We start from the raw sequence: 16,339 nt of genomic DNA, 5'->3' as shown, positions 1-16,339 counted from the left end.
GCCTTGCAAATTGGCATGCATGCTTCTTGGAAATAGGTATGCAAATGCTGGAGCTAGCATACAGAGAGGGGGGGGGGGGGGGAAGGAGCTACTGAAGCTGCTACTTAAAGACAGCATATTACGTTTCTGTTAATCCCACCCCAAGCCCCGGCATCAGTCATTATGCTAGCTGAAAAGCATTCTGGTTTTCAGTTCTGGAAATGTGGTAACCTTAGACCGACTCCATTCATGCTTGCTAGACCTGAACTTAAAGAAAAATAGAGCACATATGACCTTGAAGTCACAAGAGCAGCCACATGTGCAGATAAAGGAATATCAAATAAATGGCACTGGACAGCAAAAAATGGTAGGCACTAAATTTAAATAGACATATCAGGAGATTAGGTAGATGGAAAGACGTATACATAAGTATAATTCTTATGTTAGCCAGCATCTGGGTTGTGCTCTAGTTAGCTGTGTCAAATGCATGTAGGCCACTTGTCTAAGGTCAGAAACTTAATTTCTTTCACTCCCGAGCAGGATGAACTCATTCCAGAGATGAAAGGTTGGGCGTGTTCATTCGCCGAGCCACCCACTTCCCTCTCTCTGAAATTTCACCCAGGGTTGCAATTAGATTCCGGACATAATCTGAGTTAATTGAACCTTTAGGGGCAGTCTCTGGGTTTTGTCTGGGAGCTGCTTGACTCTGAAATCAGAGCTGGAGAGTTTATTGGCTCCTTTGCAAAATCCATTGTACAAGCTTTCGGGAAAACCTGGCCAGGGCCTGGAGGGCAAGCCAAGGGTGGGCCAAGCACAGGCTTCCCTCCAACTCATTTGAATGCTTTGTGCTATCCCATTCAGTCTAGACTGTCATGAGATACTTGTCACTGCTCCCTGCAAGAGGCGTTCACTCTGCTACTCCCACTACCTCTGGCTGCTTTTGAAGGGGCATCCAATTAGTGACAATTGTAAAGGAGAAATTCTGACAGAAGCTTCCAATAGTTTCGCAGAGCCCCATTAATTCTGCAGATGAATATTGATTTTTTACTTTCCTCTTCAGTTTTGTTTTTTTTTAAACTGCCTGATTCATTAAGGCTTTACTTAGATTCTGTGTCTATAGTAAAGTCCTTGATGAATTAGGCCCTAGGATAGGGAGAAATGTCTTCCCTTCCTGTCCCCTCTCTGCAGGTCGAACTTCTGCATGGACTAGGAAAAATTGCTGTTTTAAACTTAGGGGGGGGGGGGTCAATATTCAAAGCCATTTAGCCAGATAGCCAATATGTCCCCTAAGACAAAGTGAGTTAAGTCATTATATGGCTAAAATCTAGCCAGAATAAAAAAAGAAGCATTCTAGAATGGACCTAATTCATCCAGCTAGGTAGAGCATGTGTCAAGTTAGGTCGAGAGTACATTGTATAAATCTCATCTTTTTGTACCTTTCATCATTCCAAATCACAAAATCTTTACTGATGGTAACTGTGCTGTTCGTACCTTTGACTGCGCATGTAAAACTGCCCCCCAAAACCTAGCACACCACCAAATCCTCACCCCGAGTTCAGAATGCCCCCTCTTACAGTGGTATAAAAAAGTTGACTAATAAATGTGCCTCCCCCCCAGAGGCTCTCCCTCTCCCTGCCCAAAATATTTCGCAAATCCCATTTCAGCCATAATGCACATTTCAGCGTAACACCAGGAAAAAAGGTGCAGTTATTTCCGGCATTAAATCTAGAGATAGTGTGTGTTACATTATCACACGCAACGTTAAGCACCCCTCATTTTCATTTACTCTTCCCACTTGACTAAATTTTTCAAATTTGCGAATGCATCTTGCAATGTTTTATCACATGTGTTATTGTGGGTGTTAGGGCCCTAATGGCCGTGAGAAGGCCCTAACGCAATTTGAAAAATGACCCCCTAAGTTAGCTGCATAACTTTAGGCTTGCCTCAGAGCAGGTCTAAACTTTTTTAGCCTTGTGCAGCCAGATAACATAAGACTTAATTGGCTATATAGTCAAAAGAATGTAGCCATTTAAGGGGCACTGTTTGGATTTTAAAATGTAGAGTGTGAGCCTATGACCCGACTACTCCTCCCACCCCATATTTACAAATGGTCCTACCGGGCCAAGCACCCCATATCCTTCCCAAGCTCCCCTGAAGTGCTTAAAAATGTTGTGGGGTCCAAAGGCCACCCCCCCCACCCCTTCCCCATTTATTTTCTAAATCGGACTCCCTTTTGCCCCCCTCCCCCAGCATTGCTCTGACAGGTGAGCTGGGTGTGTAAACTACCAACATTGCTGGCAGAACAATACTGGAAGCAGCAGGAGCGGGGGAAGAGAATCTCTCGCTCCAGGCTGGGGTGTTCAAGATCTGACAAAGAGGTGAAGGGAGGCAAGAAAAAAAACAACAGGGAAAGGGGGGGCTGACCTGCAGACATCCCAATCTTTTTTCAAGCCCTTTGGAGGGATTTGGAAGGGATGGGATTGCTCATCCAAAAAGGGCCATTTGTGAAATATTGCGGAGAGGGGTGAGGATGGGAATCTGGCTGCAGGCCCTCTCTGTACTTTTTTTTTTTTTTTATTATGTAATCCTAAAACAGTGCTACTTAACCAGCTATCTTCTTTTGAATTCAGCCCATTAACGGGCCGATAAAGTAAAATTGCGGGAGAGCGCACAGGACACTCCTGTGCGCGCGATACAGTGTTAATTTATTTAAATTAGGCCCAGCAGTAAAAAGAGGCGCTAGGGAAACTAGCACGTCCCTAGCGCCTCTTTTTTTTAACAGAAGCGGCGGCTGTCAGCAGGTTTGACAGCCGACGCTCAATTTTGCCGGCGTCGGTTCTCAAACCCGCTGACAGCCACGGGTTCGGAAACCGGACGCCGGTAAAATTGAGCGTCCGGTTTTCGACCCACCAGCTGCGGGCCCATTTTAAATTTTTAACTTTTTTAAACTTTCGGGACCTCCGACTTATATCGCCATAATATTAAGTCGGAGGGTGCACAGAAAAGCAGTTTTTACTGCTTTTCTGTGCACTTTCCCAGTGCCCGGAGAAATTAGCGCCGACCTTTGGGTAGATGCTAATTTCTGAAAGTAAAATGTGCGGCTTGGCTGTACATTTTGCTTTCTGAATCGCGCAGGAATACCTAATAGGGCCATCAACGTGCATTTGCATGTTGCAAGCACTATTGGGTTTGGGGGGGGGGGGGGGGCTTGGACGCACGTTTTGGATGCGCTATTACCCCTTACTGAATAAGGGGTAAAGCTAGCGCGTCCAAAACGCTCGTCCAAATGCCGGCTAACGGTGCGCTCAGTCGGAGCGCACTGTACTGTATCGGCCTGTAAGTCAGTTATCTAGTCACACAAGGCTGAATAAGTTTAACACCTAATGGCTCTGTTCAGACATAGCCAGTTGGGTTTTAAAGTTATCCTGCTACATATAGCCAGATAACATTAGGAAATATATTCAGCGGAAATTTAGCCCAACAAACTTGTCTGCTCACTGGTTTACTGAATATTGGCTTCTTAGTATGCAACAAGTTGGAGAATGGGGATGCATATTCTAGGACAACAATGTTACCATTTCCCCCTCCCCACCATCTCATTGCTAAAATGTATCTTATTTAATTATTCAAACACATTTGAATGAATGGGTCAGACAGCTCCCTCTTAAAAATGATTGCCTGTGGCATATACATTTATGAGTCTGTGTTTGATAGCCCATGTGACATGAGCTTGTAGCTCACTAATTCTCAGACACTGCACGGCTCAGCATTTACTTGACAGATTTCAACAAAAAGACCCAAGGATTAATTGGAAACTGAAAGCCCCTCCAGAAGTAATCCCTGAAGAAGGGCTTAGATCCGTTGATGTACGTGCATGAGGAGAAGACATACGGTACTTGCCAATATTTGATAGCTCTTAAGTAGGAGATTTGGGAGAACAAAAGGGAGATGCCTTAATCTCCCAATGACCCCGTGCTTGAATAGATGACCTCAGTTTCTAGTCTTGCCAGTTCTAAATTCACCAGAACTTTCAAAACAGAAAGGAGGAAGTGGAAGGATTTCACTAATGGCTGGTTGCACTGGATCTGCTCACAGGCAAAGCTGAGAACTTTTGTAAAGTTTGTTCTATTTTAGCTCCAAGTGCAAGGTTGCTTTGACTGTTAAGTGAGCACACTGCCTGCTTCCCACATGGGCAGGACCTGAATTATAACCTGATAAACACACAGGGTCAATGTAATAAACTGTGCATTTAAACTGCACCCTGAAATTCAGAGCAGTTTTGTTTTTTTTTAACATACACACTAAAATAAAAACCTGTTAACTCCAAATGCAGAAAGCTAATAGTATGCTAATGCATCAGACATTTAAAAAAAAAAAAACAAAGCACACTAACCTGAAAATGTGCATAAAAAATGCTTAGCATGCATAAAAACCTGAATTTTTGTGCGGAAAACTCTTACTGCATTAGGAGTAAAGTTTGTGAACAAAAAATGTGTGCACAGCAGCAGGTAAAACCGTGCACTTTGCTGGGTGCACCTTATTGCATCAATCTCACATTACAGCACATGGTAGCCTGGGCTCTCTGTTATCTGAGCCGAGGAAGCATAGTAGTGAAACATTTCTAAAAAAGGAACCAAAATGGAGAACACAACATTCCTGGGGTGAAGAAGACAGTACTGGCAAACCTAAAAAATATTCCTAGTCACTGGACACAAAATAAGTTGAAGTGTACTCTGTGTTTATGATCCAATTGGAAAAGGAAGCACTGGAATGCCTGATAATCTGTCTGCAAGGGCATAAATTAGGAAATTATGAATGAAGATTCTCAGAACTGGCCTCCTACCATCATCACCACTGGAGAAGCAAAATAACTATTCTGGCTTCTGTAACCAGAATTATAGAAATGGAAGCTTCATGATGTAACACTGTTCTACTGAAAGTTCTCAAACGGAATTCTAGAAACAATTTTATTATAGCGGGGGGGGGGGGGGGGGAACAAAAGAGATGCTGTTATAGCAGGATCTAACGCAAAAGTGAAATCCACCTGAGTGGGGTTCATGCACTACTGTGGGGAATATAGGGGGATGGTGGAAAAACAGAAAATAGGAAGAGAACGCGGGAGAAGTTGCCCATGACACAGATGGATGGAGATAAGACGGTAAGAACAGGTAGGAATTTAGCATGGGTAATCGTGGGCTACACAATATAAATCACTCAAGATGTAAAGCTTTCCTAGTTTGTGTGAGAGAGAAGACTTGACTGAACAAGCCTGTTAATCTGAGCACGGAAGAGATTGCGTATCTGTTGGCTCTTACCACAGGCCAACAGAAATCAAAGGCTTTTAAAAACTATTCCTCTGCTGTAGGCGTAGAGCACAGAGTCTGCGTGCATGGTATCATACAGAATTATGAGGGCTTGAAAGCTATCAAGCTATCTACAGCCAACAGAGGAATAAAAACATAAATACATTTAAAAAATGTTTTTGCATCTGCCTACACAGTTGAATTCCACGTGGCCCTAGGTGGAACTTGTCAGCCTTTTGGCCTCCAGCCACAGTGCTAGAATGTATTCAAATGGGGAGGCAAACATGAGTAATTAGACAAACTGGGAGGAGACTATGCTGAGTGGCTATAAAAATAAAGCAAATGAGATGGTTCAGAACCATACCTTTGAGCTGAGGAGGACTGATCCGCCATCCTCACTGAGCACAGAAGAATTTCCAAATTCCAATAAAAAATAAAGATTCAAAAAAACAACAACTCTTGCACAGCTCCTTCAGAAATCCATTTCAGAGGTGCAGTGCTTTGTTATAAACATCATCAGTTTTCAGGTATCTGAAGCTAGGTCAAGGACACAGCCTTGGTGAGGAACAAGAGTATGCATAAAGCACTTCCTTTTATTACCTTACTGCTTAAGCAGAGAACTTAAAAGGTGTCTCCAGAGATAAAAGTCACTTTGGTAAAACACAAACAAAATTCCGATGGGAAAGGGTCTGCTAGTGAGCTGGTGCCTGCAGCTGAGAACTGCAGGTCTCCAGACATCTGGAATTCATAGCCTGCTCTCTCACGGACTCTGTGACCTTGGGCGAGTAGCTTTACCTCTGACATTCTCCGTTTGCCCATCTGTAATCACCTCTCAATAACACTGGCCTAAGCTTTGCAAAATTCCTGAACTGTGTAAATGGCTTCATATCTAGAGATATGTGAACTGCTGCCAGAAAAGGCATTTAGGACAGCCCTGGATAGAATAATTGCTAGTCATAACTCTTTGCATGCCTCCCAGTCACACACAGAACAGATAATCAGCAGCTGGGGTTCCTACCTCACAAACGACAGCACCTATGTTTTAAGTATTAAAATGTAAAGCATGTGGAAATCCTGTTTGAATGAAAGGAGCCCAGCAAATAATCAGTTCTTTTCAGCCAGCTTGTAAGATTACACATACATCCTTCTGTACCCAGGTGAACCACATGTTTGACCCACAGGTTCCTGCCCAAACTTTGGACCACTCACTAAATTTTAAAGAAGTGGGGGGGGGGGGGGGGTGTGGAAGACACCCCTCCCCCCCTCACATACACAGATGAGCATTCCTTTCATAACTTTCTAATCTCCTTAGCACCTAATTACATTTCACTTTCCTTACCCTGGGAGATCATCAAGCAGGGTCTAACGTCTCTTAAAAGCTATACAGTTTTTGCAAGTGTTCACCTAAGCTATACATAGGAACTCCAATGTTTGTCCCTATCACCTTCCGATGTCACTGGCTCTTTGTCACCCTCTGTATTAATCTGTGTGTGCGGTAGATCACGGCAACTACTACCGTGTTTCGGTAATAAAAGAGGAGCAGGAGGCTATCAATCTCACCTCTGACCTGAGCAGATACAATTTAAAATAGCAGATCTCTCCCTGGTTTACTGAACAGAATTTCCCTCCTCGTTAAACATCCACCCTCCACCCCACTTATATACTGAGTTATACGGACAAATATCATGGGTTTTCTTTTATTTCAAAAGGTGAGTTTCTTTAAGGAGACACTTCAACTAGGCTGACGCCAAACGGTGCCTAAAACCAAAACCCCTCCCTGTACCTGTGCAAGGGTGTGCATGCACAGTGCTAAAATAACTTGGTTCATGAAAGGTTACTTTCTCCACTCGACCTACACAAACACACATCTCCTTCCCCAGCAGTGCCCCAATATTTCACTAATGTTATTTAAGAGCTCTCTGCACCCCCTTCAGCTTTCCCAGGTGCTCAGAGCAACGAGGCTGTCCTCCCACTACAAAACCTCAATTAAAAGCGTTTTTCTCCTTTAGACGGTGCACAGCACTGCGTGTATTTAAATAGTAAACACTTTCAGGGGGCCCATTTCCATCGATTGCTGAGTGGACTAGGTAAAGTTAAAATGGTTTTTTTTAACATCGGTACATTCAGAGTTGCCTTCACTATGTTTCCTGTCACCAGTGGTAGGGAAAGGGTGTGTACACATACAGACTAACTTTCTCAGTGGTACAATATTGCCTGTTCCTCAACATTTCCATAGCTAAATCCGGATCATAAAACCAGGCTGTTGTAAGAAAATCAAACCTCCTAGAAACCATGCAGTCCGTAGTGGGAAGGCCGATTTCAACTTGGTAGTAAACAGGAATATGTGCGCGCGTGCGTGCGTGTGTAGGCAGGGAGTCCTCTGTGTATGGGGACACTTTTCAGGGGAAGAGAGATGCATGCGAGTGTTTGAGTGGATAAATGCATGCGTTTTTTGGAAGCGAGAGATCCGTTCCATGTTTTGTGGATTAATGGATGAGTGCAGGGGACCGGGTTTCAGGTGCACCCTGCAGAGGGAAGGGGGTTGGGGGGGCTTTGCCTCTTTCTTACCTTTAAATCCTCGCCGTAGAAGCGAACCATGGAGGAATCGGCCACCAGCAGCGTCTCCACGAAGCGAGCCTCCGACACAAACCTGCGGCGCCGGGGCCGGGGGCCAGCGGCGGCGCCGCCTCCTCCCCCCTCCCGGCGAGCAGTCTCCGCGGCCCCGGGATCCTCGGTGCCCGTCTCCAGCCTCCGGGGCCCTCTCTTGAGCAGGAGGTGAGGCTGCAGGCGGCTGAGCTGGCCCCCCTCCTCCTCCGGCCCCGCACGCTCGGGCTGGATCACGTACTCCTCCCCGTCCAGGAGGAAGGCGCCCCGGATGCCGCGGCACAGGCTGACGGCGGCCAGCGAGTCCCTGCGCGCGTTGACGGTGCCCGAGTAAAAGCAGCTGCGGAGGCCGCCGGCCGCCTCGTCGCTGGCCCCGGCCGGCGCGACGTCCCCCTCCCGGGCCCGCCGCACGTGCTGGATCTTCAGCCCCGGGGCCAGGAAGGCGGCATCGGGCTCCAGGCGCAGCACGAGGTCCCTGCCGAAGGCGGCGAGCCGGAAGGAGAGAGCCTGCTCGCCCGCCGGGCTGGGAAGCCGGACTGGCACGGTCAGCTGCATGCTGGGCAGGGCGAGGGAGCCGGAGACCACCAGCAGGGAAAAGAGGGCCGGCACCAGCGTGCGAAAGCCACCCCGGGAAGGGGGCAAGCAGGCCATGGGGGGGGGGGGCTCCTCAGCCAAAAACAAACTATATAGATCTAGAGCTCTTAAAACCCCTCAACGTGCAAATGTGAATCTTAAGTAGATGCACATTAAAAGGTTGGATCGGGGTAATAAGAAGCTACGTTTAAAAATATTAAAACGTCTAGTTTAAAAAAGGAGCAAAAACAAATATGTATCAAATACAGATTTAGATGAGCAGGTTGGGGGGGGGGATTTTAAGTCAAATGATGCCTTTCGGTCTCCAAAGGAAAGCTGAGAGATCTTGAGACTGGAGAGGAGAATGAGGAGGGGGGGGGGAGACACGCCTTTTCAGCCCCCCTGCGTGCAATCTTCCAGTCGCAGATGGGCGCGTATAAGGTATATATATGCGTTCAAATTACAGAGAAAACTTCGGGGCTTGAGGGGGGGGGTGTTTTCCGCTCCTGATCTAGGTCCTTCGGGTGAGGCGATGGCAGCCCCCTTCCTCCCCCTCCACGCGAAACCGCCGCAAGCCCCAAGGCACAGATGCAAATGAGCAGGGGGGGAACGCGGGAGTGGGGGCGAGAAAGCAAGTGCTCCGCAACGAGGTCGGGGAGAAGGGCGGCTACGTTTCCCGGAAGGTGTCTTCTCACCACCACCACCTTGTTATCTCTTCTCTCTCAGTCTGGTTAGCAAAGAAGGGAAAGAAAAAGTAAAAAAAAAAAAAGTTGCATTCCCTCTCTATCTCTCTCTGATTGCACCGATCCACTCCTCTGAAGCACCAGAGCAGGTTGGAGAGCTTCTGGGTATTTATACCTCCTTTGCTTGCTTTGACATAAGCGGTTTATTTTTGATCTCTCACTATTCCAGTTTCCCCTCCCACTAGACTACAGAGGAGCTCTAGAGACAGGGAGACGGAGAAAGAAAAAAAAAAACCCAACACACACACAAGTTGGGGATGAAATTTAAGACCAATGAGTTCGGAAGCCACGCCCCTGCTTTTTAAGTCTCAACTCCAGTTTCTTTGGGGGAAGGCTTCACGCTTCTCGTATTAACTCTTTCGGCCCCGCGAACGAGGGCGCACACTAACGATTCACGACCTGCTTTGAACTCTTCTGGACGAATGAGCGAAACTTTTGCTACCGCTTCTCCTTCTCTCTCCGTTTGCGATTTCTTTTTTTTTTTTTTTGGTGCTGGTTAAATGAAAACCAAACTCTCCGCGTGGTTATTGCAACACCAGTTGTGTCCCGTCCCCCCTCTAAGTCTCTGCAGCGTTAATCTAACCACACCCAGAGTATGCACCTTTAGCAAATGGAAAAGTGATAAATTGAGGATTTGTACGAACAGATCACTGTACAAAGCTGAGGTTAGAAGCCGTCAGCTTTGAACCTTTTAACCCTGCTGCAAGAGTAAGCAGTAAAACACGTGCACTCCAGCTGATCTCGAAACACTTTTGTCCTCTCCTGTGAATGGAAACGGCATCTCTTAGGTTTATTGAATTGTAATGCTCATTTCGGGCTTTTGCGGTGTCATTGCCTGTATTTGAGTCGGAGGAAAGTCCAGCCCAGTTGTTTGAAGTTTTGGTTTATTTTATTCGGAATGCCCCCCCCCCCCATCGCATACGACAATAATCACAAGAATGGGAAGTGTTACAATAAATGCATTGCTTTTTTTTTTTTATTCTGTTTTAAAAAAATGGAATCGATTTATTCTACTTCCCCCCACAAAAAGAATGAATGTATCCAAATGTTAGAACATAAGAACATAAGAAAATGCCATACTGGGTCAGACCAAGGGTCCATCAAGCCCAGCATCCTGTTTCCAACAGTGGCCAATCCAGGTCATAAGAACCTGGCAAGTACCCAAAAACTAAGTCTATTCCATGTTACCATTGCTAATGGCAGTGGCTATTCTCTAAGTGAACTTAATAGCAGGTAATGGACTTCTCCTCCAAGAACTTATCCAATCCTTTTTTAAACACAGCTATACTAACTGCACTGACCACATCCTCTGGCAACAAATTCCAGAGTTTAATTGTGCGTTGAGTAAAAAAGAACTTTCTCCGATTAGTTTTAAATGTGCCACATGCTAACTTCATGGACTTTTTCTTTTAATTTCCAAAACTGAAAAGGTAAGGAAACCCTTGACAGCCAATTTTTCCTTCGTGGTTAAAAAAAAAAAAAAAGCATGTTGCCATCCTTTGACTGTGGCGCTACTATAAATCCTTTTCAATACTGGAAGGAAAAACACGAGGCACATTGGTCATTTGGGGGTCGCTCTGTCTAGGCTTGGGCCAGTCGGTTCTTACTGGCACCACCAGGACTTGATACTACGGACGTTTCTGGGAACAGCTCCGGAGTTCTTTTTATATCACTGAGGTATTTACATTTGTAACCCTGTTTGGATTTTGCGGGCATGAGCAAGGCTCAAAACTATCCCTTCAAATAGTCGAATGCTCCCGAGAGAGCCAAGGTTTTAATTACTTTTTCTAATCAGTACACGGGAGGCTCTGTCCAGGCACAGTGCAGCAGCTCACAAATAATACAGCCAGCAGCCACAAGCAGTAAGCCTCACCCTTAATCAATAAATACTTATGCTGCCTGCATCCGTTTTAAAATATTTTGAGTTGTCCTACTGTTCTCCTGACCCACATGGGAAGTAGCGTGTTGGGAACAGTAACTAGTTAATCCACATGGAACTGGTTCTGTCATGCAGAGAAAGAAAGAGTGAGAATGTATATTGTCATTTGTGACAAGCAGAGAACATAGCTAAGGACCTCCTGGCCTGCCTGGTCTGTCCACTTGCCCCATCTACTGAGACCTTCCCACAACCACCACTACATACCACTTTTATAGCACTACAACAATATGAAGTACTATACAGACACACCTAAGAGAGAGACCCTGCTTTGTGGAGCCAGCTTACCATCTAGTGTAGACATGGAAATAAAACGAGAGGCTTTAGGAAATGTATTTATTATAGGAAACATCATTGCCTTACTGGATCTCACCCACCATTTACCCATCCCACTGCCTTCTGTGCCTGGCCCAAGCATCTCTGAATTCTGCTCCTCCTTTGGTTACTGTCACCTTTGCTGAAAGGCTATGCAAGACACGAACTACCTCTTCAGAAAAGAAGAATTTCCTCCGAGCGCCCCTTCTTCCAACTCTTTATCATGACATGAGAGTCAAAATGAACCAACTGCTGAGTGTAAGATATTTTGCCACCCTTCTACTTGGAGTAGGGGGGCTCCCAGACATTCAAAAGGAGCTGTTTAATGAGCTAATCAGAAATAAGAATATACCAGGGTGAGCTGTGCGTACTTCTGAAATCCTGCACATTCCCTTCCCCTCCAGAAAGAATCACCCCCTATATTCTTTCACTTTCCAGCTACATCATGTTCCCTGCCTATGGGATTAAGCAGGGATTAAACTGTAGAGAGGGCACTGATGAATTTATTGTGAACTGAGTAAACCTTATGTGGAAGGATGAAAATGCCCAAGGCTGTGGAACTGAATGCATTTTTTTTTTGTGTGTTGGTCTTAGCTTTGTGCTCAGGGATGAGCAAAAATGATGCCCCTCTGGTTCCCTCTGAACTGTCAACAGGGGTATCCAGGAAATTTGTAATTGTAGTGGTAACATTGTATTGGAAAACTGAGATGTAAACAGAGGTTCTAGTGTTAGGTGTTTTGTTTTTTCTTCAGTTAATTAGAGGTTCTTTGAAAGTACTAAACATTGGGGTTTATTGGTATTACGACTTCTGATTAATCCAAAAAGCTCAGTTTATAATATGACCTGTTAGATTTTCTGTAGTTTCATTCAATCTAAAATAAGACATTTATCCACTCTTCTGTCCCAAATAGATTTTTAAAAGTAGCAATACAATAGACTTGATTTCTGCAATTCAGGACAGCACTCAGTTTCCCAACCACAACCCAGCAAGAGGGCAGTTGAGAAAGTACTCCGAGGGGTAGGGAGTAATGTTTTTTCCAATAAACACTAATTTCACTTTTTTTTTCACCAGGGAGAGTGGGTGGTTTTCTTTTTTTTAATCAATGTTTGTCGATTAAAACCTAAAAACAGAAGCCCCAGATATAAAACATACATCTTGGGAGAAGCTAAAGAAAAAGGGGGTTGGATTAGCAAAAGTCTGAAACCTGTAAGCAGCGGTAATGCCAATTGTAAAATCTTCAACCCTGGAAGAAGAAAAGGGAGGAAGGAAGGAAGACATTTAATTTCCTCCCTCCTTGACCTTAGAGGCCAGATCCAGGGGCTTTGCTAGGACAGAGTTCACAATAGCTGCTCCCTACAAGCTGTGGCAGCTCACAGCAGCTCTGATGAAAAACTGTAGTCGACCTTGTCATGAGAGCTGAGTGGTCTAGTTCTCAAAAGCCAGTGTTTTTGGCATTGCTTCTAAATACCTGTAAATGTAAGGTGAACGCACGCTCAAAAGAACAACAAAAAAACCCCAAAAACATTTGTAAGGACCTGTAGCAAATAAATACTGATGAATTTAGTATGTGGGGCACTGCACCGGTGAAAGGTAAATCAGCCATTCTTCATGGGAAGCTGGAACAGACCTGCTCTACAGGTTTCAATCAGATTGGTAGTAAACCTTTTCTAAAACTGGAAGTCAATTTTGATTTGCAACATATTTTCCAGAAATTTACAATGTATACTTTGCTGTGACATTTGCTGCAATTGTAAATTAATTTTGTTGACATTTGCTTTGTTTTTCAAAGCTTTCCATAATTGTCTGCATTTTCCTGGGAATTAGTTTGGAAAGGGGGAGCAGATTTTCAAAAGGCCCAGCGGTGCGCGTAAAGGCCCGGGATGTGTGTAAGTCCCGGGGCTTGAAAAAAATGGGCGGTCATGGGGCGGGGGCATGGCCAGAGGCCTCCGTACAGCCGCTGGGCCGGGGGATCGCACGCCGGCACATGGCCGGCGCGCGCAAGTTACGCCTGCCTCTGGCGTAACTTCAACAACAAAGGTACGGGGTTTTTTTTTCCAGGCTGGGGGGCAGGACAGGTAGGGGAAGGGAGGGGGGGGGGGGGGGAGGAAAGTTCCCTCCGAGGCTGGTGGTGAATTCCCAAAGCATTAACTAACAATTTGGCTCACTGGAGTTTGAATTACTATTACAACCATAGCTGTTGAAATTATTAAAATCATAACAGGGGCATTATGGGACCTTCAGCTTACTCTCCCACATTCCCCCCTCCCCTTACAAGGAAGTCACACAATGCACAGGAATAGATTTATAAAGGTCACAGTTTATTGACACATAAGTAACAACCACAACTTGAGTCCATCACAACAAAATGCAACTTTGAGCAAAATGGAAGCCCCCTCGCCACCGGGCCTCAGGACAGGCCACCACCATGTCCTAACAGAAACGGCCAACAGCCCACCAAGGCTTCTGATGCTAATCTGACATGCCACAACTGCTTGCCCAAGCTACTCCTGTCATATCCCAACAGGAGAAGCCCCGCAGACCAATCAGTGACCCCCACCATCCTGTTACTGCCTCGGGTATCAGCCTCCTTAGCAAAGCTCTATTTCACTGGTACAAATGCCCCACCCTAACTGATTTACAAATCTGAATTTAACGTGAGCTCGGGTTACCCACCAATGTTACATTAAGAAGCAGAATAACAAAGAGCGAGGAGAGAGGGAGGGTGAGAGACGCCACAGATCCATAGATATGAGGGACTGAGGGGGGGGGGGTGGAGACCACCTTAAAAGAAGCACATGCCCCTCCCCGGACTGAGAGCCCACATGGATCATTCAGACCCCCCACTTGGTTTGAATCTCCATGAGTGCATGGTCCTCCTGAGAAATGGGGGCAGGCTGGGATCTTTTCCCTCCTACCATATGGGATCTTTTCCCTCCTACCTGATGATACCATGGTCCTTTTTTTAAAAGGACCATGGTATCATCAGGTAGAAAATTTGCATATATTCCAACTTTATTAAAAAAAAAAAAAAAAAAAAAAGATCAGCAAATAAAAAGATTTTATTTATTTATTTAGCCGGTCATTTTCAGAATGACTTATAACATAGTTCTACTGAAGCAAACTTTAAAAAAGTATAATTAAAATACAAATGTAAAACATACAATAAAGCAGATTAAGTATTCATATGCAAGTTAACAAATATACCCAACCTCATAATGGTCTATTCCGTGAAATAAATAAAATCATACAGACCATGGTACCGGCTGAAACCAGGGCAGAATTACAATTAAAATGTAATATTCAAAATGTTATAACAGCTTTATCTTTAATAGACTCTTAAATGTAAGGAATCTGGGGCACAAGTGCAAACCCCAGGAGAAATGATTCCACATCCAGAAAACTACACAAGTAAATGTCTGGCCCCTTCTCCAAGACAGCCTAGCACTTTTAATACAAGGGACACACAAGAGCACTTCATGTTCGGAACAAAGAGTACAAGTTGGCACTTATTTCCCTAGTTTGTCCTTCAAGTATTCTTGGCCCAGGCCCTCTAAAGTCTTGAAAGCAATTGGTAAGAGCTTTAAACTTCACTAGAGTAGCAAGAGAGAGGCAGCTAGTGCAAGTTTCTGAGTTCTGAAGAAATACTGCACCCAAATCCACACCCAGTTAGCAACCTTGCTGTTGAATTTTGGACCTCTTGCAAACAGAAAACAGAGTGGTTCATGTTTATAAGCAACTCGCTCTCCTTCTGCCTGAGGGCTGCTACTTGAGGAAAGCAAGTGACATCACAGTTCCCCTGAACAGCAAACAGTTCCCCTGAAATACAGTTTTCAAATCAAATGTTTGCAAGTCACTTGAAGCAGACTTTTACTATTTAGCGCACTGGTTGGAGCACAGGGCTATGAATCTGGCCACCTCTATTTGAGTCCTCTGTCCAGCACCTATTGTGTGAGTTTGTGAAAGTCACCTAATTTCCCCAAACTAGAGCATAAACTATTTGGAAAGGGACTCTGGAACCATGCACTTTATCAGTGTGGTGTACACTGGTAACATTAAATACAGTGCATTCAGAAAGTATTCAGACCTCTTCACTTTTTCCACCGTTTGTTATGTTACAGCCTTATTTTAAAATGGATAGCATGCATTTTTCCCTCTTCAATCTACTCACAGTACCTCATAATGACAAAGCAAAATCAGGTTTGTAGAAATGTGTGCAAATTAATAAAAAAAAAACAAATCTGAAATATCACATTTTCATAAGTATTCAGACTCTTTGCTATGACACTTGAAGTTGAGCTCAGGTGCATCCTGGTTCCATTGATCATCCTCAAGATATTTCTCCTGTGGACCATGACCTCTGTGGTGAAAACCCTCCCCGCTCTTGTGTCATAAGATGTGGTTATGTTGTAGGATTCTCTGATGTTACACAGTTGTCTAGGCACAATGCCCTTCCCCCTTATCAAATGGTGTAATGACTTTTGCCGTTCTTACTAGCTTCTAGGGATGTGAATCGTGTGATCGATCGTCTTAACGATCGATTTTGGCTGGGGGGGGGGATCTGATCGTCATGGTTTTTTTGGTTAAAAAATCGTTTTATTGGGGGAGGGGGGAGGGCGGGAAAACCGGCACACCAAAACAACCCTAAAACCCACCCCGACCCTTTAAAACAAATCCCCCACCCTCCCAAACCCCCCAAATGTTTTAAATTACCTGGGGTCCAGTGGGGGGGGGGGGGGGGGGGCCCAGCGCGATCTCCCGCTCTTGGGCCACGGCTGCGTTAATAGAAATGGCGCCGGCGGCCCTTTGCCCTTACCATGTGACAGGGCAAAGGTAGCGCCGGCACCATTTTGGTTCCTGGCACCCGACGTCACGAGTGCAGGAGATC

At 45.1% G+C, this 16,339-nt stretch overlaps 1 protein-coding gene across 1 annotated transcript in view; it reads right to left on the bottom strand.

Moving 5' to 3' along the window:
• ADAMTS8 (ADAM metallopeptidase with thrombospondin type 1 motif 8) overlaps positions 1-9,406 on the bottom strand; it is a 62,854-nt gene extending 53,448 nt beyond the window's left edge. The window contains exon 1 of the mRNA XM_029573117.1: positions 7,851-9,406. Coding sequence (XP_029428977.1) covers positions 7,851-8,537 — 687 coding nt within the window. The 5' untranslated portion in view covers positions 8,538-9,406. The remainder of the gene's footprint in view (positions 1-7,850) is intronic.
• Positions 9,407-16,339: the final 6,933 nt, after the last annotated feature.

The sequence above is a fragment of the Rhinatrema bivittatum genome, chromosome 12, assembly GCF_901001135.1.
Source record: "Rhinatrema bivittatum chromosome 12, aRhiBiv1.1, whole genome shotgun sequence".
NCBI lineage: Eukaryota > Metazoa > Chordata > Amphibia > Gymnophiona > Rhinatrematidae > Rhinatrema > Rhinatrema bivittatum.
This window is presented reverse-complemented; position numbering and strand designations above follow the sequence as displayed.